The sequence below is a fragment of the Colletotrichum jinshuiense genome, chromosome 2 (genome assembly GCF_051148585.1).
Source record: "Colletotrichum jinshuiense chromosome 2, complete sequence".
Classification (NCBI taxonomy): Eukaryota; Fungi; Ascomycota; class Sordariomycetes; order Glomerellales; family Glomerellaceae; genus Colletotrichum; species Colletotrichum jinshuiense.
Window position 1 is genome coordinate 4,207,775 of NC_139309.1, and position 23,953 is coordinate 4,231,727.

General features: G+C 54.6%; 8 protein-coding genes across 8 annotated transcripts; 4 read left to right on the forward strand and 4 right to left on the reverse strand.

The window, feature by feature from the left end:
- Nucleotides 1-2,037: 2,037 nt before the first annotated feature.
- EsH8_II_001093 (uncharacterized protein) lies at nt 2,038-3,881 on the forward strand (the record flags this gene model as incomplete). Its single annotated transcript, XM_083264391.1, has 2 exons — nt 2,038-2,916; nt 3,264-3,881. 2 exons carry the CDS (start codon nt 2,038-2,040, stop codon nt 3,879-3,881), a joined length of 1,497 nt encoding a protein of 498 aa, XP_083121713.1.
- Nucleotides 3,882-4,274: 393 nt separating this feature from the next.
- EsH8_II_001094 (mitotic-spindle organizing protein 1) lies at nt 4,275-4,623 on the reverse strand (the record flags this gene model as incomplete). Its single annotated transcript, XM_083264392.1, has 3 exons — nt 4,275-4,340; nt 4,403-4,480; nt 4,543-4,623. 3 exons carry the CDS (start codon nt 4,621-4,623, stop codon nt 4,275-4,277), a joined length of 225 nt encoding a protein of 74 aa, XP_083121714.1.
- Nucleotides 4,624-5,215: 592 nt separating this feature from the next.
- Nucleotides 5,216-8,615, forward strand: EsH8_II_001095 (RNA polymerase I-specific transcription initiation factor RRN6-like protein; the record flags this gene model as incomplete). The annotated part of the gene is made up of 4 exons (XM_083264393.1): nt 5,216-5,336; nt 5,386-7,414; nt 7,466-7,932; nt 8,119-8,615. 4 exons carry the CDS (start codon nt 5,216-5,218, stop codon nt 8,613-8,615), a joined length of 3,114 nt encoding a protein of 1,037 aa, XP_083121715.1.
- A 217-nt stretch (nt 8,616-8,832) lies between these two features.
- Nucleotides 8,833-9,767, reverse strand: EsH8_II_001096 (PITH domain-containing protein; the record flags this gene model as incomplete). The annotated part of the gene is made up of 2 exons (XM_083264394.1): nt 8,833-9,247; nt 9,511-9,767. 2 exons carry the CDS (start codon nt 9,765-9,767, stop codon nt 8,833-8,835), a joined length of 672 nt encoding a protein of 223 aa, XP_083121716.1.
- A 1,125-nt stretch (nt 9,768-10,892) lies between these two features.
- On the reverse strand, nt 10,893-13,552 carry EsH8_II_001097 (Nrd1 complex RNA-binding subunit; the record flags this gene model as incomplete). The annotated part of the gene is made up of 6 exons (XM_083264395.1): nt 10,893-11,354; nt 11,406-11,571; nt 11,639-12,656; nt 12,746-12,848; nt 13,106-13,351; nt 13,433-13,552. The coding sequence occupies 6 exons, from the start codon at nt 13,550-13,552 to the stop codon at nt 10,893-10,895; spliced, it is 2,115 nt and encodes a 704-aa protein (XP_083121717.1).
- A 2,801-nt stretch (nt 13,553-16,353) lies between these two features.
- EsH8_II_001098 (citrate (Si)-synthase CIT1) lies at nt 16,354-18,031 on the forward strand (the record flags this gene model as incomplete). The annotated part of the gene is made up of 5 exons (XM_083264396.1): nt 16,354-16,467; nt 16,540-16,604; nt 16,670-16,863; nt 16,919-17,662; nt 17,733-18,031. The coding sequence occupies 5 exons, from the start codon at nt 16,354-16,356 to the stop codon at nt 18,029-18,031; spliced, it is 1,416 nt and encodes a 471-aa protein (XP_083121718.1).
- A 2,117-nt stretch (nt 18,032-20,148) lies between these two features.
- On the forward strand, nt 20,149-21,297 carry EsH8_II_001099 (mitochondrial FOW-1 like protein; the record flags this gene model as incomplete). Its single annotated transcript, XM_083264397.1, has 3 exons — nt 20,149-20,356; nt 20,504-21,176; nt 21,243-21,297. The coding sequence occupies 3 exons, from the start codon at nt 20,149-20,151 to the stop codon at nt 21,295-21,297; spliced, it is 936 nt and encodes a 311-aa protein (XP_083121719.1).
- A 1,764-nt stretch (nt 21,298-23,061) lies between these two features.
- Nucleotides 23,062-23,460, reverse strand: EsH8_II_001100 (uncharacterized protein; the record flags this gene model as incomplete). The annotated part of the gene is made up of 1 exon (XM_083264398.1): nt 23,062-23,460. The coding sequence occupies one exon, from the start codon at nt 23,458-23,460 to the stop codon at nt 23,062-23,064; it is 399 nt and encodes a 132-aa protein (XP_083121720.1).
- Nucleotides 23,461-23,953: the final 493 nt, after the last annotated feature.

Consider the following 23,953-nt stretch of genomic DNA (forward strand, 5'->3'; position numbering starts at 1 on the left):
GAAGCCTTGACGAACGCGGCTTGGGGGGGTGTGTGTGGGAAAGGTGAGAGAGTCAAGCTCCAGGAACAGGAGCTTTGAACTCTGCGTTAAGGATCGGACGAGTCAAGACTCAAAGTATGTAATAATAAAAGGTAGAACTGATATTCCCCAGGTTGGAGTAGAAGAAAAGGCAAGAAATAACCAGTACCGTAGGAAGCCGCGAAAAGGTCAGCGGTATCTTCGGGGACCTGTGGTTTTCTGCAAACCGAACCAGCTCATCAAAATGAAGGGCTGCTGGGCTAAGGTAAGCTGGGGAAAGAGGATGGAAAAGTGAAAGGAATCATCCAATTAATATGGAGGTGACGGGAGAGTGCCCTTCGGAAGTGGGAATTTTCTGGTGAGGTTTGCTAAATCGGGAGCTGGGCAGGAGCGCCCCCTTGCGGGACACGAAATAAATGCCACCTATGCACCAACAGACACACGGTATCCCTCCCTTCCTAGCCAGACCACACTTTACGCGAATCCTGTCCCTGAGAGCTATTGGGTCTAATCGAAGCAATCCATTGGATAAGCCCCAGAGCTGGAGGTACGGGACACGCAGTCCCTGGCGATGGAATGGCCTGAATGGCCCCTAAAGGTCCCCGATGGCCCCTCCGTCACCCCCTGCCCCCACAGCTACCTCCCCCTGAAGTCCTGAGGTCCCCACGCGAGCATCGCAGCCCGCTCTGAGGCTCCATCCAGCATCTCTTACATTGCTACCTCTCTCCTCACCTCAGTCATCTGATGTCAGTCTTGATATCAGGGGTTCGACATCCCGCATCATGTCATGGTCAACGACCCAGCGCAGTTGGGATCCATTGTGTGCCTGTCTACCTGTCTACCTTACACGCTTTGTCTTCCCGCCATGCTGCTGCTAGTGTCATTGTCAAGCCAAAAGACGGGACGGGCAATCCACCTTTTCCGTCACAACACACAGGCCAACAACCGCGCAAAGAGACACAATGTCTTGTCTCCAAGTTGACAGCTATGGCTCCTGAGGCCGTGAGCACTAGTTGCGCTAACCCTTCCGGGCCACGCAGTGGTACCTTGTTTTCGGAGCTAACCGGGAATGCCAGTGCGCATCTTACCATCAAAGGTCCTGTCGGGCATAAGGTGGATTTACAATTCGGTTCGAGCATTCGGATAGCATATAGCAAGCAAACCCGCGTCTTCCATATTTGGGACGGGTTATCAATAGTGAGAAAGGCTTGTCGCATTCAAGCGGTACGGCGCACCTGTCATCGGACTTCGTATTCCTCGTTGTATGAATTCTATTGTTTGCACTGTCTTAGATAATCAAGCACGTGCTTGGCTTGTTTGCTCGCCTAAGGAGTAGACTCCGACCGGACTTGGTGATTCCAGCTGTGTTTCCTCAGAGAAAGAATAGGGGGGGTCCCCCGAGATCTACCTATCTTCCTGGACCGGGCGCGGCCAATCAGGCCCCGCTCTTCAAGCCTCTTTCCGCCGCATGCAGAATCGGTCAGACAGGCGCATCACATGTCTTTCTCGTGCTTCCCGTTCACCCCTCCTGGCTGGTGCCGGGCTGGATCATACATTATAGGGAACCACGATCGTAAATGACTCTCATCCCCATTGCGGATGCAGATTTGCAGGTCCCAAAGACTCTCCGACACCCTGTGTTAGACCCGACCGCGCCTCAGGTCTCTCTTTTACCCCCACTGCGTCCACTATACGACCGCCGACGCCGACGCCGCCGCCGACGGCAGAGAGCGGATTGCATTAGGGGTCCCGACCGTCTTATGTCATCGCTTCTGCATCCAATCGTCCGGGACCGTACCACATTCAGCACCATCGGCACCACCACCACATCTTTACTGCTACTACTACCACCACCACCACCGCTACTTCAAATATCCCTTCCACTGCACTCCGAATAAACTTCTTCTCCCCTGTTTCTGAACCTGTCGCCCTGGATGTAGCAGAGTTTCACAGCCGAGCGTCACTTCCTACATAGCTGGCTCGGTCCCCGATTAGTTCCCCGAAGACGCTACGTTCTCGATGTCTTCTCTGGTTTCCGATTTCATCATCAACCCGGTCCTCCGGCAAGCCCGCCGCTTTTCAGAGATCTCGAGAAACACCTTCATTCCTGACCGAGATTCGTCCTCCGACCCTGTAACCGTCACGAGCGACTCGGATCGTCCCGCAAGCCGGGATGCGACCGATGCGCCCCTCGAATCCCTTCCGATCCGACCTCTCATTGCTTCAACACAATCGCCAACCGTCACCGCCGAGCTACCTCAGCCCACTGCGGTACTTACCCCCGTTGAATTGTTTCCTATAACCGTACCAATGCCGCCTACGACACGCGAGTCTTTGCCGGCAGACGATGGCATGGGTGCGCTGCGAAGGCGCCTCATCGACATTCAGTCTCAGGATATTCCGGCGGAAGACAAGGCTCGGCGCATGCACGAGGCCTTGATGGAGGGCTACCGCAAGTCTCGAGTCACCCCACGCCAAGGAGACTTGCCGACCGATGCGATCCCCGCAGGCGAGGCATGGGAGCAGTCTCTTCCAATTGCCCCTTTGGAATCATTGAAATTCTGGCAGCATTCTTTGGGAGAGCCTTCTTCTCCAGAAAAGTTCCTCCTGACCGCTGAGGATGTACGGCCGACTTACGCCCCACCAAAGCTCTCAACGAGGGAGGAGCCCGAAGGTGCCAGGATACTGGGATGCCAACATTACAGACGTAATGTGAAGCTACAGTGCTCGACTTGCCACAAGTGGTACACTTGCCGCTTCTGCCATGACGCCATCGAGGACCATACTTTGGTCAGAAAGGAAACCAAGAACATGCTTTGCATGCTGTGCGCCTGTCCTCAGCGAGCCTCGGACGTGTGTGTCAACTGCGGAGAGACTGCGGCCCGCTACTACTGCAATGTATGCAAGCTTTGGGACGATCATCCGTCCAATCCTATCTACCACTGCAATGACTGCGGAATATGCAGACGTGGAAGGGGTATTGGGAAAGACTTCTTTCACTGCAAGGTACTTGGTCCGTCCCTCGAATAATATCAACCATCACTAACCTATATCCTCAGAAATGTTGTGCTTGTATCTCGATATCTATACAACAATCACATAAATGTATTGAGCGCTCAACGGATTGCGACTGTCCAATCTGTGGGGAGTACATGTTCACTTCCCCTAAACCGGTCGTATTCATGGGATGTGGCCACAGCATTCATCAGAAATGTTATGATGAACATATGCTGAGATCATACAAGTGTCCCATTTGCAATAAGAGTTTGCTCAATATGCAAAGTCAATTCCGTCAGCTGGAGCTTGCCATCCTCAGTCAGCCGATGCCCCCAGAATTCCGGGACACCCGCGCCACGGTGTTGTGCAACGACTGCAGTGGGAAAAGCTCTGTTCCGTACCACTGGCTCGGTCTCAAGTGTGCCATCTGTACCTCGTATAATACAGTTGAAATTCAGATCAGCGGTGGAAGAGACGGAACGTCCGCCGCGCCGGCGCCGGCGAACGTCGTTCCAGCACAAACCAGTCCTGTGGCTGTTGAAGCTGTCGCTCCAGTAGGCGTCGAGGTACTACAGGTCGGCAGGCGAAGACACTCGTCTCATGCTGGACCTGAGCCGCGGTTCTTGATGTTGGATCGACTGGCCAGGTCAGCCTCTCCGGCACCTATCCCTGGCCTGTCGTCACACCCAGTGAACGGTGCGATTGAGGAAGAAGACTCAGAAAACGACATACTCGACCTTTGGGGGCGGGGTCACGATGACTCTGACGAGAGCGATTATATGTCGACTGACCCGGACGATGATGATGACGAGGGCGAGGACGACGATGATTATGAGAACGAGATCACGCTCATCGGGCATCGATAACTCGGCAATGATGCTGTCACGACTTGGACGATGAGGCGCATTTGTCGGCAGAGTGGAACAATGGCGTAACAAGACTTGTGGTGGAATCATAGTCTGGACATATGGGTTTTCTGAGTCATTCCAAGCATTTTTTTCGGTTGGTCATGGGTCTAGTCGGCGTTGTCAGGATAGCCAAGTATATCAGCCCTGAAGGGAATCTTGGTTGGTTTTTTTTGGTTTTTTTAGCCCACGGAGACTGGGTACTAAAGTTTCCTTAATAGACAAACTCAAAGGTTGAACAGATCCCAATGCCCAAAACCCAAAACGCCTTGTACTGGTGATTCCTACCCGTCCTGCCATGTCATGACTTTCGTAATCAGGCTCTGCTACCACGAGGGCAACAAACCCCCGCTCTCATCGTCGCGAGGCAACCTGCGCGTCGACTTCCTGAGACTCCTTTCTCAGCTCTTTTACAACGGTCTGGTGAAGTGGTCGTCAGCCTCGTCTCGGGGGGGGGGTTGCAACGAAGATGGTTTGCTTACAGCGAGAGCCTCGGGGTTTACGCCGTTTTCAATCATAGAGATACAGATCGAGAGTGTGCGGCGGTCCAATTGACAGTTCTTCACATTATCAAATCAGATTGAGTTGGGTGGGAAGAGAGGGTTGGTCTAGTTCAACTGACAAGAATGGTCGAGATCTCATGAAGGATATCGACGGCTTGTTGGGCCGCGGCCTGCTTTCCGCTTCGGTCGTCGGCGGGCATGTTGTATGATGACTGAATGTTCTCACTTTCGGGGCCTCATTGATGATGCGTCAAGGGAGAGAGATACTGAAGTGAAGGGCTGGATCGGGGAATTGGAGTGAGTTGGGTACAGCGAACGGCCGTCGCTATGTTTAGGGGGTGCGGGGGCCTTGTTAGGCTCTCATTCGGCGTGGGCCGAGCCATGGAGACGCGTTTGGCCCCGACGCGCTGGACGAACACCGGTCACAAAATGGCAGGGGTTGGCTGGTCTAAAGTGGGCAACTACCGGAAATGGGGCCCATTCTTCTGCTGTGAAGCCGCGACTGACCGAACTTTTTCACTTCCCGGTCCTCAGTCCTCAGCCCTCAATCGCTGTCTCACTCTGCTTTACCGTCATGACATCGGATTTGCTGCAACTGTCAGCTTTTTTGTTTTGACGGCTGCTTTTTGTATATCACCACTCCCCAGGCATTCACATGGTCCTCGACTGCCAATAGTCCGTTTGGCTTCTTTTTCACCCTCCGCATGATGCAGCACACGCCATCGCTCTCACACGATATGCTCAGTTTCTCACGGATACACTGCTTGGACTTGCGGGAAACGAACGGGTCTAATGGCTGACGAACGAGAAGAAACCAGCCGCTTGTACGGCCCTCCGAAAATTACTATTGTCACTCATGAAGGTCTTAAGGATGGACCACCTCAGCTGCACACCAGCCGCATTCCTGGCCAAGGTAAGCCGGCCACTGAGATTTGGCTTTTACAATACTGATGCCTTGACAGCTCAAGCATTTCGCATCATTCAGCCTCTTGAGCCGGTCTATCCTGCCTCCAGGTCTGCAGAATTAGCGCCTTCCTCGACAGTCTGGGATTCACAGCGGATTCAAACGCGATGGCTATTCAACGCCCACCCGGAAGCTTTCGTCGGCAGTTCCGAAGCGTCAAGCTTCTTGGCTGAGGGGCTCTCTCAGATTATGCGCCCCGACGCCACGCCCACAGTGCAACCCCTATTGACGATCAGTCAGATGGCGGATGTCACCAACCACACCCGAGTGGTACCGGTCCCCGTGCTCGCCATGGCCACCGGCGAGTCCGGCGAGCTTCTTCGCTTGTCAAAGATTGACACGACGAATTGGCAATGGGGCGAAAACGAAACCCCCACGCTTCGTCTTTTCAACATCGATCAGCACGACAAGGAGGAAACAGTACTATGGTCGAGTGACGGAGCCCCGATTTTGCAGATCAAGCCCGCGCTCAGCTTGGTACGGTTCGAGCCTACCAGGTGGTTACTGGTGCAGAAAAGGACTTCAACCACGATCCTCAAGCCCGAGTACCATAAAGTGCCTGTTTCAGAACGCCCGTCCAGGTTCAACGGGTCCATCGAGCGCCCGTCTCGAATCAACCCAAGGCCCCTCCTCGCCATTTCCTCTGAACAAACTGGCGGAAATGCCCACTCCGATATGTCATTTAGCCACGGCGCTGAAAGGAAGCCTCCTCAGCTGGCCATCATAGACGAATGTGGCTACTATAGTGTGTGGGATATCAAAGGTCGAGACTTCGTGGGATCTGCCAGCATGCGTCCCAAACTACGGCATTGCGGTCACATTCACCTGGGCATTACGGAGCAACTTCCAGACGAAGACTCGCCGGCGTTCCGCGCAGAGCCCCACGGCATTCTTTGGATCGGCTCAGCTGGCCCTGGTGTTGATCTCTGGGATGTGGCCACCGCCGATGACCCCGGCATGAAGAACGACCTGGGTGCTCTGACAGAGCGGTCCAAGAAACTCCTGCTTTGGAACCGCAATAAGTTTGAGGTGGTTGATATCAAAGATCCAAATTATCGGAAAAGATTGGCGATACTCAAGTCAGACCAACCTGACCATATTCTCGACGTGAAACAGAACCCACTCAATCAGAGCCAGGTGTTTATACTTACGAGCTCGGGCTTGTTCTGGATCGAGACGTGCCCGAGAACAACGACTGCTAATCCAGCCAGTCTCGCTATCCTGCAATCCTTTGCACATCTCAGGGGCTCGGATGCCGACTCTCTGAGGCTCACAGTTCACCATGGCGGCTGTTTGGCGGGAAACGAGACTTGCACAGTATATCTCTACTCTGAGAAATCACCCGAGGTTGATGTCTACTGGTTTTCCATACCCGAGACAACAGGTTTGCCGCAATTCGAGCACCATATGCTGAGGGTTGGAAGCGTCACAGCGTTGAATGGCAATCCACCGAGGCTACAGACGCTGTTTCCCACTCCGGCATTCCTGAGCAGCCGCTCTTCTGCCGCTCCCAGGGGGCCAGGTGCAGACTTCATAAACCATCAGGTCAGATTTCTGCAACTTTTTGTCCTCGAAAGAGATCTTAGCTTGAGCCAAAGTCTCCTGGCTATTTCGGCTGGCCCTGACGTTGAGGTTATACCGCCTGACAACAGTCGCGAGTGGTCGAGAGATGGACGGAGGCAGGCGCACAACAAGAGGCGAAAGGAATTTTTGCAACATTTTGAGGACACGTTCGTCGTACCAGATGGACTGGGAGACATGAACGAGCTCGTACAGCGCCGCGCCAATCGGTACCAGGAGCTTCTGAAGAATGAGCTGGAAGGAGAGGGCCAACAGCTTCAGCAGCGATGGCCCCGGTGTCAAAATTTTGATCTCTTCATGTCCCGCGTCGCCGTGTCTATCGAATCGGTAATCGTGGCATCAGAGCAAGCGACTGTCGAGGGCCCTTTGTCCGTCTTTGACGCCATCCAAGAGGCGGCCATCAATTGTCTCGAGACCGAGGGAGGCTACATCCCCTTGCACACTCTGTGAGTATGAATGAGTGGGATTCGCGTAGCTCAGTGGCTAACTAGTAATAGGCACGAATATGAAATGACGTTTGAGGCGCCTCCGATGGCCAATGAGGCCGTTGCTGCATGGGACTCTCGCTTCCAAGAGCTCTTGAGCGCACAAACCGAACGTGTCATTGCTCAACCTATTACAACACAACACCTTCGCCATGGGGAAGCAATAGCTCCATTGGCAGATATTCGTGGACAGCTTGAAGAGGTATGGAGTTCGGCGAGCCTTACACCACGAGCAAAGCAATCTCGTAATGTTGTCCTTGCCGAGACCGCCGAAGCCATTGCCAGATCCATCTTTGCTGTTGCGGTCCTCGACGCAAACCTTCCGACTGTAGATGACGAGCCTCCTACTTGGGTTCCGACGCCACCCCAACAACCAAGCCAGCAGCCGAGTCAACAGTCAGACAAGCGAGTGTCGCTGTCACCAGCTAAACGTAGACAGCTGTCGACCCAACGACTGTCGTTATCGCCAACTAAGTTGAGTCAGCCATTAAGTCAACGGCTCTTACTTTCGCCGACGAAGCGAAGCCAAGCAATAAGTCAACGACTGTCGTTCTCACCAACCAAACGACTATCGTTCTCGCCAACCAAAGGCTCTCGCTCAGAGTCACCCTACATGCCGTCATCTTCGGCCCCCTACTCCCAGTCCTCTGCAGCCTCTTCTATAGATGTAACACCCACATCTACCGCCCTCCAACGTCTCAGCATGCTTGCCGAGGACATAAATACAACCGAGACGCCCGGCCGTCAACACTCGGTTCTTTCATACTGGCCCTCCCAGCGCGGCGTGAGCACCAATGGCTACGTCTCTTCTGTCCTTGCCTCCTCAACCAGACACATGGACGTCATCAACGAGCGACGCCAGCGCGCCGAGTCCCGCCGGCGCAAGAGAAAGTCGCAAATCTTCGGGGCCTCTTCGCAAACTCAAGGGACTGCCACGCAGGACGAGATGGAGGATTCGGGGCCGGCCGGCATGGAGCCGGCAACGCAGCCTCTCCCCAAACTTGCGCCCCCTGTCATCGGATCAAGCCAGCTTCCGCCGGTGCCGTCGTCGCAGGCGATCTTCTCCTCGCAGGTCATGCCGCACGTCATGTCGCAGCCCCTGTCCGGTCGGCATGGGATGCGGTCCCCCAAGAAAAAGGGGAAGAGGAAGTCTGGCTTCTAGGAAAGCGGACCTATTCCAAGCTGGAAATGTTTGGGTCATTATTTTGTTGTTCTTGTTCTATTAGCGCTAGGCTTTGTTGGAGATACCATAAACCCCCTGTCTTGGATGATCATTTTTCTCAATACAATGCATTTTCTCAACCGCGTACTGCAATGTTACTCTTCCCCCTTTTCTCGTGTTTTAGTGCCTCCTCCCCTTTCCGATCCGTGTCCCCAACCTACTGCCGTCCCCCAATCCCGCCGCCAACCTGGTTAATCCCCGTCCCCTTGAGCTTATGATCACTGGGGTTCGCGGCTGCCTCGTACAGGATGTTCGCCGGCGCCCTTCCAAGCTGCATCCACTCGCCCTTGAATCCCAGGTAGCTGACCCTCGTCTCGTCCTCGTCGCCGTCGCCAAAGTTGTCCACGAAGAAGAGAGTGAGGCGCTGGACCCTGCCAAAAAGGGCGCGCTTGACGGGGATCTCCTGGATCTGCCCCGTGCGCGAGAGCTCGAACTCCTGCGTCGGCGAGGCATCTTCCGCCGAGGAAAAATCGAGGTCGTCGCGGTTGATGAAGACCTTGAGGGTCCGGGGCGCCGAGGGGGAGTCGGAGGTCCGGAGGAGGAGGGCGTGGAGCTTGACTTGGCCGGTGAAGCTGGTTGCATATATGTCAGTGTTCACGTACCTAATTAGATCTCTTCGGTCCATGTAATTTTGTCGTGGAAGAAGGGGGTGGGCGTGAGGGTTTCATTGGACATCAAATACGTAGGGTGTGAGAGTGATATGGGTAAGATGTGAAAAGGGAAAGGCTCAAGAAACATTCATGTTTTTTTATAAACGTGTGAAAGGGGTATAGAAACGCTGGTAAATGATACCAAATTGCCGTTCTTCTGTGTGAAGCATGTATAGATGACTTACGGTACGTTGACCAACAACTGCTCGTCGGCATCGCTCACGACCTCAGGCTCCGCATTCAACCTCTCGGCCCACGTCTTCTTGACGACGGACCGCGCGCTGCCGATCTGCGACTCGTTGAGGGCCGTCACTTCGTCAAAATTGACGTGGCCGTACAGCGAATGTTGCAGGGCGGGTGTGATGTCGTCCGAGTGGTCGTGCTCGTCGTGGCCGTGGCCGCCGTGGCCATGGTCGTGGTGTTCGTCGTGACAGTGTGACATGGTTTTTTCCTTAGTTATGGCGGTGGGGGTTGGAGGGGTACGATGAGGGGTCCTCCCTTCCGCGGCGTAGTTTTAACTGGGCGTCAAGGATGATCCTTTTGGGATAAGGGCTTGGTTTTATTTTTCTTTTTGGTTGATTATTTGGCAGTCTTTTTATAACATGATGAGACAAGATGTTGCCGGTTGAGGAAGTTTGAATGAGAGAAACTAGAGACTGTCTGCTTGATGAGTTCGCGCGGCCAGTGAAGGGGTGAAGTGACAAACAGGCCCAGGCCCACCTCCGCAAAAGGTTCGAGACCGTCCCTTTCATTGGCTGCTTTGCCACCTCTCCCGTCCGCCTCCATGGCCGCGATGACTTTCTCCTTTCTCGACTTCCAAACGTAGGGTTTTGATGGGGAAAAAATTGAGAAGTCACTTTTTATTGGCTCGGTTCTGTTGTCATAAACTGTATATGTCCGCCATCAAATGTATCGCTTCCGTTGAATGCGCACTGCTTGTATCGCAGAGAGTCGGCTATTTCTTCCATTGGGACCCAGCATCGAAGTGACAAGACCGAAGTGACGAGCTGGCATCTGGGGCGCAGAAGAGCAATGCAAGTATGAACGCTACAGTACCCTTGATGTTCGGCATCACATTCTTCCAAACCTTAAACGCGTGGATGGACTCCCTTCACAGAGCACGCATGAACAAGTCGTTGGTAGCTGCCAAGTAAGCCGCTTGCTTGACAACTACCAAAGCCATCTTGGCGTCAGAAAGCCTCACGGGAACATAAGACTAGGTTTCAGACTAATGTAGTTTCTTCCGCCGAATACGGGTACGTTACAACAGGAGTGAGCGAGTTACTCTACAAAGCCCAAGAACCACTTACCAACCCTAAAGCCCAAAAAGCCAGCGTACGGTGGTATCATAGTAGGTGCCGAAAAAAGCCCTCCCTTAATTTTCTCTCCAAAGAGCCCAGACTTTTTGATGTGGTATTTCCCTTTTCCATTTCCCCCCGTAAACGCCATTTCAATGCACATCCATGTCGTCGCGAGCCAAGCAAGCCGAGAGGCCAAAGACGTCAAAATACAGAGCAAACCAGGTCTCCGTCCCATATACAAGGGAGACAGACGCGATAGATAGAAATCACTTGTTCTCGGGAGCCGGGAACATGAATCCCGGAGGGAATGAGGGCATGCCGTTGGGCAAGGTGCCAATACCAAATGGAAATTGCTGCGGAAGAGGCTGGGCATTGGCGCCGGAGGCTTGGGCATCTTCTCGGCGTTCGCGTTCGCGGCTTCGACGCCAGCGACTGGGGTCTTCACGCTCCTCCTCGCGTCCGCCGCGGGTGGAACGAGGCCCATGGTTGCCGCTCTTGTCGGTCTGCATGCGGCGGCTGATGGCCTTGGAAGACACGCCAGCGCCAATCTCGATGTCAGGCTCCTCAACAACGAGACCAGTCTCGATCGGTCTGCCGCCGCTTCCTCCATACTCGGCAGTCAGCATCCACTTGCGATCAGCTTCGGTGAGCTTGGTGATGGGAATAACGCTGATGCCGGTCTGGTAGTCGCTACAGTCGCGCGGGCCGAAGCCGACACCCCAGCGAGTCTACATAATGTTAGTGACAAGGCTCTGGCGATTAAATGCTAGAGAACATACCCTGAGCTGCGGATCACCCTCACGGTGTTCCATGGCTTCCTTGGCGCGGACAGCGTCATCACGGCAGACCATCTTGACGAATGCATGGCGTTTCTCCTTGTTGACGATGCAGGTCTGAACTTGGCCGTACTTGCTGAACATATCGCGCAACTCGCGCTCCGAATAGCTGCAGGGTGTGTCAGTCATTTCTCCTGCGACAAAGAGCGAGTATCTGTTTTCGAGGGAAGGCATACATTACACCGCCGACGAACAGGGTTCTACTGAGAACCTTGATGTGTCCCTTAGGCATGGATTTGTCGTACTGAATCCACTTCTCGCTTGGGTTGTGTTGAGGGCTCCTGCTATGGCCGCTATTGCCGCCATTGCGGCTGACTGGACTGCGCTGACGATAGTCGCTGCCTCGTCCTCGACTGTCCCGATCATCTTGACGTCCGTAATCAGAGCCGTTATCACGGCCTCCTCGAGAAGAGCCACGTGAATCCCAGCGGCGGCCAGGCGATCTGGATCGAGATCGACCTTGGTACCTGTTTGGGGATCTCGTGCCGTCGTTGTAGCGGTGCTGATCGTGACTGTCGTTGGGCTGTACAGGGCCGCCCCATCCCTGTCCTGTGGCGTAGTAGTTTTGGGCTGGAGCTGTGGCTGGAGCCGCAGGAGCAGCAGGAGCAGCAAGAGCCGCGAGAGCAGCACCGTTCTGGCCACTCTTGAGGGCCGCAATCACACCGGGAATTTTGTCGTAGGGGATGCCTTGGCTGTGCAGTGCCTTGATCAGCATCACTTGTTGCTGGGTCTGGGGGTCGAGGGGAGCAGCAGCAGGCGGCTGGGCCAGAGCTCCTAGGAATGGCATGCCAACAGGCTGAACCTGGGGCTGCTGAACCGGAGGTTGAGGCGGGTACGAGAACGGAGGAACAGGAGTAGCAGTGTTAGTCTGTTGTAAGATGGGTGGCATCGAGTACGGGGGTTGTTGAAACTGGTTCATGGGAGGTGCAGGCAGCTTGTACTGAGAGGCGACATTCTGAAGGCTGGATAGAACGCTCAGCGCGGGGTTCTGAGCCTGTACAGGAGGGTTGCTGGGCGGGACAGTGGCATTCTGTCTTGCGAGGTTGGCGAGGGCTTCCATGATTGCGGTGCTGTTGGGAGCACTGGGGGCCGTCGGAGCACTGGGGGCCGGGGGCGCAGCCGCTTTGTTGGTGTTGTAACCCATGAACGCGACCAAGCCTGGGGGGGGACTACCCTCCGGCGTAGTAGACTGAACTGCACAAGGAAAGGAGTCAGTAAGAGATGATTTGGTCTTGGCGAACGATGTGACGCAATGACACGCATCGTTTGGTGAGATGACATACTCGGTGCGGGTGTGGCCTTCAACTTTTGGCGGAATGACTCTATCATCGCAGGGGCAAAGGTTTGACCCTTCTCCCAAATGTCAAGTAACTTGGAGAGTTTTTCCTACAAGAAGCGAAGCATTGTAAGTGGGTGGTTCATCGGGATCAACAGCGAGCAAAGAACATGTGGGCTCTCATGTGCGTGTTTTCACGATTCTCTCAACCTCCGCCCCATCTCCGTCTTTGCGATCTCAGGGGTCAGACAAGGGTGAAAGAATGACCGGCAGGAGACACACGGCTGGCATCAACATCGCTACAAGTAGTGCGGCCGAGAACACTGGAGACGGAGGGTGCTCCGACATGTCAAGATTTGATGCGTACCTTTTGGCCCTCAGGGGTTGTCCGCAGAATATCATTCATCAAGACGGGCATGAGTTCGGTCACTCGATGAACGCCAGCAGCGTAAGTTCCATCCCGGGCAGAACCGTCCACATGTTGGCCGGCATAGTTTGACTGCTCCAGCCATTTGCGGACAACAGAATCTACCACGTAGAGAACGCCCAACTTGTGGGTGATGGGTGCCTTCTTGAAATGTGTGTACAGCTTTTGAACGAGAACCGATTCAGACTGTAAGGAATCAGAGGTTAGTTATTCTGTCTACGTCACCAGGCGACTGAGATGCCATCGCGCGTCGATTATTTATCGTACCTGAACGTTGTCGACACAAAGCTTGGTCAAGGATGCGATGCGAGTTCCCGATACACCGGGGGGCTTGAGGCCAAGCATGGCCTGGAGGCCAGTTTCTAACTCCGCGACGGCGGAAGCCATTTTGCAGGCTGTGATGAGAAGGTGGCGATGGCGATGATGGAGTAGTTGTGATCAGAAGTTGTCCTGGTGCGAATGTACGAAGGTAAAGGGTGAGATGGGCAGATGGGCAGGCGCGCAGGCAAAATAAAAGAAGTGCCTGGCCAGCAGTTGATTTGTGCGCGCTGCCAAAAAGGATTGCGCGGCGACTGGTTTGGTTTACTGGTTGGGTAGGTAGGTACGTGAGGTCCAGAAAATGGAAGGAATCAACGAGAGCCGTGTTCCTTTCCCTTTCCACAGCAAGCAGGTACGGTACGCCCCAGTCGCTCCTTCCCCCGATCAACTTTTTTTTATAGACCGCAGGCAGATAACCCCAAATGTCGCAGACCAGCACTCTAAAGGTACGAATGAGTCGAGTCTGTGGACTGGATGACTCTCTACTTGTACGGACAGAGCGTGTGACGCCTTTTGACGAGTCGTCCAAGGTCACAGAGGAGATTTCTAATGTGGCAGGAGCCGTCGACGACTACTTCTTTTGCTTCACCCACGGTCGGACTTGTAGGGTCCTCGAAGGAGATATACGATATCCGGCAAGGTACGATGGCAGCCTCGATGCGAAGCAGTTATCCTGGGCTTCGGGGCGGTTGGGCGTGATGCAAGTTTGCGCTGGAGGTTTGTCAGTTTTAAGCGAGGGAGTGGTGGTTGGAAAAGAAGAGATTCGGAGGTGGGGATGGGCGGGAGATGGGACACATTTGGAGACGAAACTGGTCCTCAGAGTTGCCGCTGGCGTGTACGTGGGCGGTGGCCAGTGGCAGGTGAGCACATGGGTGGTGGTGCCGCTTTATTTTCGGAGACTAAAGAGCCGACGCTCAGTCAGACCAAAAAAAAAAAAAAAAAAAAGTATTTGGGTCTTTGTCATCCATCTCCTGAAGGATTTCTTTCTTTGTAGCCTGAGGCTTTATTTCCCACGCGAAACACACATTTCACGCTGACTAGCCACAGCTAGAAGAAGCGAGATGATGGTTCCACCGCCGGAGTTCTACCGCGAAGAGGGATCGGGCTGAACGCTGGCATCGCCGGCAAAAAGAAATGCCCGTTCGTCAACTAGTTGCCCCAATCTGGGAATAATGGGATATGTCTTTTGTGCTCGGCGCTTGGATAGGTCAAAGCTCCTTCAACAATTTTGCGTCGCTGGGCCAGACAACAAAGGAGGGTCTTTGTTATCCGCAAAGGTGGCATTATCCTCCTTGACGCTGCCTAACAGGATGGTTGGTGCTCGAATATGTCTGTTCATCAACAATATCGCTCATCTACTTGCATCTGGAGGACTGCCAGGGATAACAGAGATAGATGCCCTCGGCCTTTGCTGCGTGATCTATATGGCTTGGATGATATCTTGCATAGCCGAAGACTCTCGCTCATTTGTGATTAAAATCCTGTTACGCAATGGTCGGAAGACATCATCATTTTCCTTTGCCGTGGGCGAACGGAACCCCATTCTAATCAGGTACTGGGCGTGGCCAAGATGAGCAATTCTCGGATGAGGCGGTCGAGCTGTGCCACGGTTGGAAGTTCGCTCCTAGACAGGCAGGAGGGTCATATGTGCGGTCTCAATTGGTTGGATTTCAGGCCTGCGGCGGGTCACGGAGGTTCGGAGCTCGCGAGAGATGCGCGAGACAGGGCTCGGAGGAGAGCATGAACAAGTCCCCAATTGACTTTTGTCTGGACTTCCGATGCCACTCACGCAGCCACTGAGTCCGATCCTCATCTTGAGAGGATGGCCGAATCTGAGTAGCGCGGACGACTCGTGGGGGGGCCGAGCCGTAGTCCCATATACCCGGGTGTCTGGGTTGTCTTTACCGTCGTCCAGTCTCACCGTGAGGCGCATTGTCGTCGGCCATCTTACGCTCAAAGTCAAGGCTACGATGTCATGTCTGGCGCTGTGGTTGGCCTTCCGAACTTCGGACGCAGAGCGGATACTCCGAGAGAAGCCGCCCAGACATCCACCCATCTCGGCTTTTCGCGCGCTGGAACGGGGCGTTGGATACGGGAGACAAAACTGGAGACTGGAGCAGTCTCATACTAGGTAGTCGTGGAGTGCGCGGTGCAGATTTTACAGTGGAACCAAAAGGTACGTAAAAAGACGGGGACATGTTAGGAGAGGTGAGATCCCAAGATTGACAGGACAGATTGATTGGAGTCGCGGTTGGGGGGCTGCAGCATGCATGGTACATGCCTCGGGTACGTATCTTCGCGTCTGCTCCTTTCCGGCGTTTGTTTCTCGTGCTCGTGGCTTTCTACCTCAGGTATCTACGGCGCAGAGGTATCCCCGTCGCAAGTCGGCAACGAATCCCATTGAGTGTAGAGGCGTTGAGGGAGAGTGACGGAGTACCGGGTGCCGGCTGAGCCTTACAATTAATTCCTGAACAGCCGCGCAAAAAAAAAACAAAAAAAAAAGGGCGCCATGGCGTTGAATATCCTGGTGATTTGGTCTCGACCTGAATCTGGCCGACTTGGAGCTCAAGAAAAAAATTCCACGGTTGGACCGATGTTGGGGACGCATCTGCAGGGCAACCGGGTGCCAGATGTACCTGCAGCGCCAAAATAGCTGCCTCGGATACCTCACCGCACCTGAAGACTGTCCGTATGCCCGCTGAGGTACATTGGTATTTCCGGCCATACCTGTGACGTGACCCCCGAGGGCCCCCGGTCCAAGAGCGGCTTTGCTTCATATTTTTTCTATCCCATTACCTGCGGCTTTTTTCTCTCCCTCCTTTCCGATCTTCAACCTTCACCAGTCCATTAAACCTTACCATATTTTCACAATGTCTGTAGCGCGTCTTTCCTCCTCTGCCCTGAGGTCCTCCCTCAGAGCCTCCCCGCTCAATGCCAGACTGACAGCTTTCAACGCTGCCCGCTGCTACTCTTCCAAGACCCAGGTAAGCCCGCTCCCGCCCGTCCGGCCGGCCGCCCTACCTCGGGTATCGTGAAGCTGACACGTTCGCATCTAGACCTTGAAGGAGCGCTTCGCTGAGCTCCTCCCCGAGAAGATTGAGGAGGTCAAGGCCCTGAGAAAGTGAGTGGACAGCCATTGAGTCTTGTTATCGCGAGCGAAAACACCCGCTAACCTCGCCGTCGCAGAGAGCATGGCTCCAAGGTCATCGACAAGGTCACCCTTGACCAGGTCTACGGTGGTGCCCGTGGCATCAAGTGCCTCGTCTGGGAGGGTTCCGTCCTCGACGCCGAGGAGGGTATCCGTTTCCGCGGCAAGACCATCCCCGAGTGCCAGGAGCTTCTCCCCAAGGCTCCCGGTGGCAACGAGCCTCTTCCTGAGGGTAAGTCTGGGCTAAGTGATAACTTCCCTATTCATTGTGCTGACCAGATGCGCAGGTCTCTTCTGGCTTCTCCTGACTGGTGAGGTCCCTACTGAGCAGCAGGTCCGCGACCTGTCCGCTGAGTGGGCTGCCCGCTCCGACATCCCCAAGTTCGTTGAGGAGCTCATCGACCACTGCCCTACCGACCTGCACCCCATGGCCCAGTTCTCCCTGGCCGTTACCGCCCTCGAGCACACCTCTTCTTTCGCCAAGGCCTACGCTAAGGGTGTCAGCAAGAAGGAATACTGGGGATACACCTTCGAGGACTCCATGGACCTGATTGCCAAGCTGCCCACCATTGCCGCTCGCATCTACCAGAACGTCTTCAAGGGCGGCAAGGTCGCCCCTGTCCAGAAGGACAAGGACTACTCCTTCAACTTCGCCAACCAGCTCGGCTTCGGCAGCAACACCGACTTCGTTGAGCTCCTCCGTCTCTACCTCACCATCCACACTGACCACGAGGGTGGCAACGTCTCTGCCCACACCACCCACCTGGTTGGCAGTGCTCTGTCCTCCCCCTTCCTTTCCGTTGCTGCTGGTCTCAACGGTCTGGCCGGTCCTCTCCACGGCCTGGCCAACCAGGAGGTTCTCAACTGGCTCACTGAGATGAAGAAGTCCGTTGGCGACGACCTCAGCGACAAGGCCATCACTGACTACCTCTGGTCCACCCTTAACGCCGGCCGTGTCGTCCCCGGTTACGGCCACGCCGTTCTCCGCAAGACTGACCCCCGTTACTCTGCTCAGCGCAAGTTTGCTCAAGGTACGTATCCTAGAGATGAGAGAGAAGTCTGCGTATGCATTTGGCAACATGAACGCTAACAGCCCTACAGAGAAGATGCCCAACGACCCCATGTTCCAGCTCGTCAGCCAGGTCTACAAGATCGCCCCCAAGGTCCTCACCGAGCACGGCAAGACCAAGAACCCCTTCCCCAACGTCGACGCCCACTCCGGTGTCCTCCTCCAGTACTATGGTCTTACCGAGGCCAACTACTACACCGTCCTCTTCGGTGTTTCCCGCGCCATCGGTGTCCTTCCCCAGCTCATCATCGACCGCGCCCTCGGCGCCCCCATCGAGCGCCCCAAGTCCTTCTCCACCGCCAAGTGGGCCGAGATTGTCAAGAAGCTCTAAGCGTGTTCTCGTAGGAGAGAGGAGTGCGGAGGATGTGGAGGCGGACGCGAGTAATGTTGCGTGCGCGAAAAAGGCAGCAGGGTCGCATGTGCGATCAACAATAGACATGAAAGGCAGCGTGTTGTTTCAGTCGGGGTGGATAGAAAGGCTCTGGGCGATACCATCCACTGCGCTTGTACAATACCGCGAAGGGCTGCTTTTACCGGGAATATCTGGGTTGTTTTAGTTACCTTGGCCGAGGCAGGCTTGCGTCCGAATACACCATTATGAATTTGAGGTTTTCTATAAAAATGCTCTTGGCCCCTTATTTCCTCCAATTTTATGTTTTAAAGCCTTACATCATCTGCGATGTCTGTTCGCGAAGCTCGGAGCCTGCGGGCAATGCGACGAAGTTGAGACGAGGTGGAGAGTGAACGATTTGTCGATCAGCATTATTTGCGATGGACAGAGAAAGAACCATGCGCGAACGCGCGACCGGACTCGGACTATGCAGGCACGCACGCGCGCACCAGCTGTTCGCCGGCCCCTGGCTTGTTGTTGCCTCACCTAAGCTTGAGCTATGTACCTGGCTAATTAATCCACACCTCAAAAGGTGCCCGCCCGCCTCCCCGCCCGTTTCTCCCCCAAGTAAGTCCGAATGAGAGGAAGAGCGCGGGCGCGCGGGCGCGACAGAGGGAAAGAGAGGTCGCAAAAAGAGAGACAATTGGAGCGAGGGGCCCACCAAGGAATGCACCGAACGAGCTGGGGAGCGCAGATCAATTTCATAGGATGACCAGCCGCGATTGCGGCGACACTGGTAGAAGTGTTTGGCGGCAGAGAGAGTGAGGGCGACGAAGGACACGGTTGAGGCTTTTGCAGTCGGAACATCCCCACGGAATTTTGCGTTGAGCTCTCCAGATGGGGACAAGGCTGGAGCTGTTGGGGAGGTTGAGCTCCAAGATGAGCGCCTTAGTGCCCGTTTGGTGTGGTTGGCGGAGAACCCACGGGCCAGTCCGTGGCACTGCGAGCTGCCGATGCGCGCCGGCGGACCCTGTTTTGCTGAAATGCTGAAGGTGAGCTCCCTGCTAAGCTGCTCCGTCTGCAAAAGGTGAGGTAAGCCCGCTGAGGGAACAATGGCTACTGCTGATTCCCGCGCTGCTTGGGGGGCTGACATCAGATTGCATGTACTCGACGTGTACACAACAACAAACAATACATTCCGGAATAGACTATTGATGCTGTTTCTTCTGTCAATTGTGCTTCAAAACTCAACCTCCACCAAACTAGCTGGTTAGACGCACAGGGAGAAGGAAAGGGAGTCTCTCGTCTTATAGTAATGTCTAAACAGCCGGCGCCATCCCAAGCTTGAACGCGCATGTCTCACTTGTACACATTCCCATCTCCGTGTCATGGCTACCTGCTCTCGGGGAGGCTGTACACGCAGATGCAATGTACCGCCGTGAAACTCTCCAGGCTTAGATACGCTGCGGCAGCCATTGGGGGAGGGAAACAAGGGTCCGGCCGGCCACTTGCCTCTCAGAACTCAACCAACCAGTGGATTGGACTCACCAGGTATTCGTGTCCGCAAGCAGCGATGTAACTCCCAAGGCTGTCGCTCTCCTGTTCGAGGAGTCCAAGTCCAGCCCAGCAGCCCGCCCTGGGGCCAGAAAATTGAGGAGCTTCAGGTCCCCCCCCCGGCTGACAGTTCCATTCCCAAACCCACCCAATTCCCACGTGCAAAAGGTGCCTTCTCCCTCGTCCGCTCAGCGACGGAGAAAGTCCCCTTCTGTTCTTCTTATTCTTGTCCTGTCCTACCCAGCCTACCCAATCCAAGCCAACCCCCCCGTCGTCCCTTTTTATCCGACGAAACCTCTCCCGTCCTTTTTCTACCCTTTGCCTCGGCCTACCTCCGAGACAAACTCGTAAAACAGCTCGATATCCGAGGTCATTCCCAGCTTTATCCCGCAACCTACCGCATTCCCCATTCCCAAGCTTGTCGCTTGCTCCATTCCCAAGCATTACCCCGTACCCATTAAACCTCCAACTACACCTCTCCCCCGCGAAGAAGCACCCTCTTCCCTTGGTCAGGGCCCATTATCGTCATCACAAGTAGCAGAGCCATGGTCGCCGTCGCCACTATGCCCGCCCCCATCGGGGAGCCCCAGCGCTTGGAGAAGAAGCCTGTCAAGTTCTCCAACTTGCTCTTGGGTGCCGGCCTGAACATGTTTGAGGTCACCACGCTTGGCCAGCCGCTCGAGGTCGTCAAGACCACCATGGCTGCCAACCGTGGCGACGGCTTTGGTACTGCCCTGAGCCGCATTTGGGGACGCGGTGGTGTCTTTGGTTGTGAGTAACCACCCTCTCTACTCCTATTGCCAAACACGACTTTCCACGGTCGGGCTGCAAATTGCTGAGCGTTCAAAAACCATCGATAAATCGATGGATCCATCCGGAACCCACCCGTGACAGACCATACTGACAGTTGCAATACAGTCTACCAGGGTCTCATCCCTTGGGCTTGGATTGAAGCCTCCACCAAGGGCGCCGTCCTGCTCTTCGTCGCCTCCGAAGCCGAGTACTACGCCCGCAACGCCGGCGCCTCTGAGTTCGGTGGTGGTATCATCGGTGGTATCACCGGTGGTGTCGCTCAGGCCTATGCCACCATGGGTTTCTGCACTTGCATGAAGACGGTTGAGATTACCAAGCACAAGTTGGCCGCCACGGGCGTCCCACCCCCCAGCACCTTCCAGACCTTCATGGATATCTACCGCAAGGAGGGTATCAAGGGCATCAACAAGGGTGTCAACGCTGTTGCCATTCGTCAAATGACAAACTGGGGTTCCCGTTTCGGTCTCTCCCGCCTGGCTGAGCAGGGTATCCGCGACCTGACCGGCAAGAAGGACGGCGAGAAGCTCGGCGCCTGGGAGAAGATTCTCGCCTCGGGCATTGGTGGTGGTCTCAGCGCCTGGAACCAGCCCATCGAGGTTATCCGTGTGGAGATGCAGAGCAAGAAGGAGGATCCCAACCGACCCAAGAAGATGACGGTCGGCAACACTTTCCGTTACATCTACTCGACAAACGGTGTCGCCGGTCTCTACCGTGGCGTTGCCCCTCGTATTGGTCTCGGCGTTTGGCAGACGATTTGCATGGTTGCTTTGGGTGATATGTGAGTCTCCTTCCCCCCACCTACTATCCCCCCTGTGACAACCTTGACTAATCAACATGACTGCAGGGCGAAGACTTACGTCGAGAAGCTCACTGGCGACAAGGTCACGGCTAAGCATTAAGGATATGGCGTTACAACGGGGCTTCTAGATCAATACCTGGAAAGGTGGTTGGGTTGAGGGTTGGGCTGGTTGGCGAAATGGTCGAAGGCGGACTCCGTGTGGGGGAGCCGCTCCAGTTCCATCGATACCACGGAATGACCCCGCAGCGGCCCCGTGCGAGTGAAATCCCGGGGCTCCGCGAATGTATCTGTTCTTCATCTGGTTTTTCGTTCGTTTAGAGATATTATGTTATAGGTTGCGCGTCGCGCCCTTGGAGCTATAGACAAATGATCCAAGAACTGATTCCTGCCCCATTACTCCGCTGTGTGATTTGCACAAGTGGGCCCAGACGCATACCAAGCACCTCGATGTTGTTCGATTCGGACCAAAGTCCGGTCGAGGTTGGCTGGCTCCCGGACCGGCCGAGCGTTAGGACTTCGGATGCGGGCCGGAAAGCCTGACAGGGTAGCCGCGCGCTGCTCTTGGGTGGATATTTGGTGAAACACACTTCGGCCCGGAGATGTGGTTCCGCACGGTTTGGCGGCGGCCGTCATCGGCGGAACATTAGCCGCATGGACGACATGTCTCCCAGGCTTGGGCAAACAAATTTGCGAAACGAGGCCAAGGACCGAGAGCCTGCTGCCACGCTGCCTCGTCTGTTGTTATTTCAAGAATTGGCTGGTTAAGCGGGCCACCACCGCCGACACCGATAGTGATGCCCCTGACCATGGTTCACGGCGGATGTTGCAAGAACCTGGGAAGACTGTAGGGAGGCAAAGAGGGCGTTCAGGTCAAAGGTTATCGATATCATGCGAAACCCTCATCAACTGCTCCACGCTCTAATGTTTCCACAGCAGGCACAGCTTGCCCCGGAAAGAACGCTGTGTTCGGGGTGAGGAGCGTTGGGTGGAGTGGAAAATAACCGACCAGGCACCCGCCACGGAACCGATCATTGAGGGAATCGAATGGAACGTTATTTTGGACCAAATGCTTTGGCAGTGGGGGCCTTTGAGAGGAAGAGCTCGGGATCCCAAAGAGCCGGCTTGCGTAAAGATGCCGGGGGCATTGAGAGACCCTCTCTTTGTCGTCGTATGAGAATGCTGGGCATGACCTTACAATATGAACGCTGAATAGGATAATGCTGTGTCACCAGAATAATGCCGTGTGAATCCTCCTCTGGGAATAGGGGTGTGGCCCTTGATGCCCGCTGGCACTTCTACTGAACATCTATTCTCATCTTGGGGGAATACAAGAGGCTACAAATATGTCTTGTTGGCGTGTGTTCTGCTCAAATATGCATTTGACCTCTAATTACAGGTTAACCTACCGTTTTGGAGTTTGCAAGAGCATGTCCGTGGGCAGTCCCGGTCACAATGCCGAATTGCGGCTACATGCCAGAGTCAGTATCATCAACATGCACTTCTATGGCCCTAGGTTTCGGTGGGTTTGTGGCGGCAACCTTTCAAAGTCGTCGTCGTCGTCGTTGTTTTACTATCGATCGTTGACATCTTGTCTTCGGTCCTTCGCTGGAGACCTGGCAAGGACGGCAACATAAGCGAGAAGGGACCGGTGACAAAGCCAGTTCTTTGATGAAGTTTTATTTTCTGTATTATACTAAACAAATCTGCGATGATGAATAAACCTTGCCATGAACTCCGGGCCATGTGCCTCCAACCCTCACACTAGCCAGCACTGCCTCTTCCGAGAAAACCAGGACCAAAAACAAAGAAAGGAAACCCCCAACGACAACGATCAGCCCCCCCTCCCCCCCGAAACAGTCTAAGTCTAGCAGTAAACATTGCCGTATCTGCCGCGGGTGGTCTCCCACCAGGCGGAGTTCACCATGCCCGGGTTGCATCCGGGACCGACCGTGAAGGCCCAGTTAAGGTAGCTCAATCCGCCATCGGCACAGGATTCTGAGGTGATGGTTTTGCAGATTTGGAAGCGTTCCAGGTTGTGCCAGAGTCTGTGGCAGATGGAGCCGATGTCCTCGTCGACAACCGCCGTGATAAGGAAGCTGCGCATCATGGGGACCGGTATCAGGGGCGGGAGCTGTGTGTGTTCGCAGACGGCCGTGAAATTGATCGGCTCTCCATCTGGGCCTGGCATAGGGGCTCCACCGGGCTTGGCGGAAGTGAGGGTGCCCGCGGCCAGGACGAGCAGGGCTGGGGCGGAGAACTTCATTATTGCAGGAGTTTTGGTTGAGAACGTATTATAACAAAAATAATCAAAGAAGTAATAGTTGTAGTATGTTGTTTTGTTTGCCTTGGAGAAGGTGAGGGAGTATTTGGGAGACTTTTGAGCAGTGTTGTGATGTTGAGCGTGGTGTTTGACTGCTACAGTATACAGAACGGAAAGGAAACGAGGAACGAAGCCAGGGCAGGCAGAACGCGGTTGATATAGCAGTTTCGGCATCTCCGATTGATCTTAGGCCTCTTGTGTAAAATCAAGTTTACTGACCCGTGTTTCTAAGAAAACGAAGCTGTCGTTAACTTGTCAGCGAGCCCGTAAGCGAGTGAGGGCGAACTTGGTTCAACCAAATTCAAAGTGCCATTGATGCCCAGCAATCTGTGATTGGAAGATCCTCTCATTGGGAAAAGGTTGATGTCCATGCAGCCAACTCACAAGCCAAGTGTTCCATAATTAACGCGGCTCCCTTTCTGGATATCTATCAGGG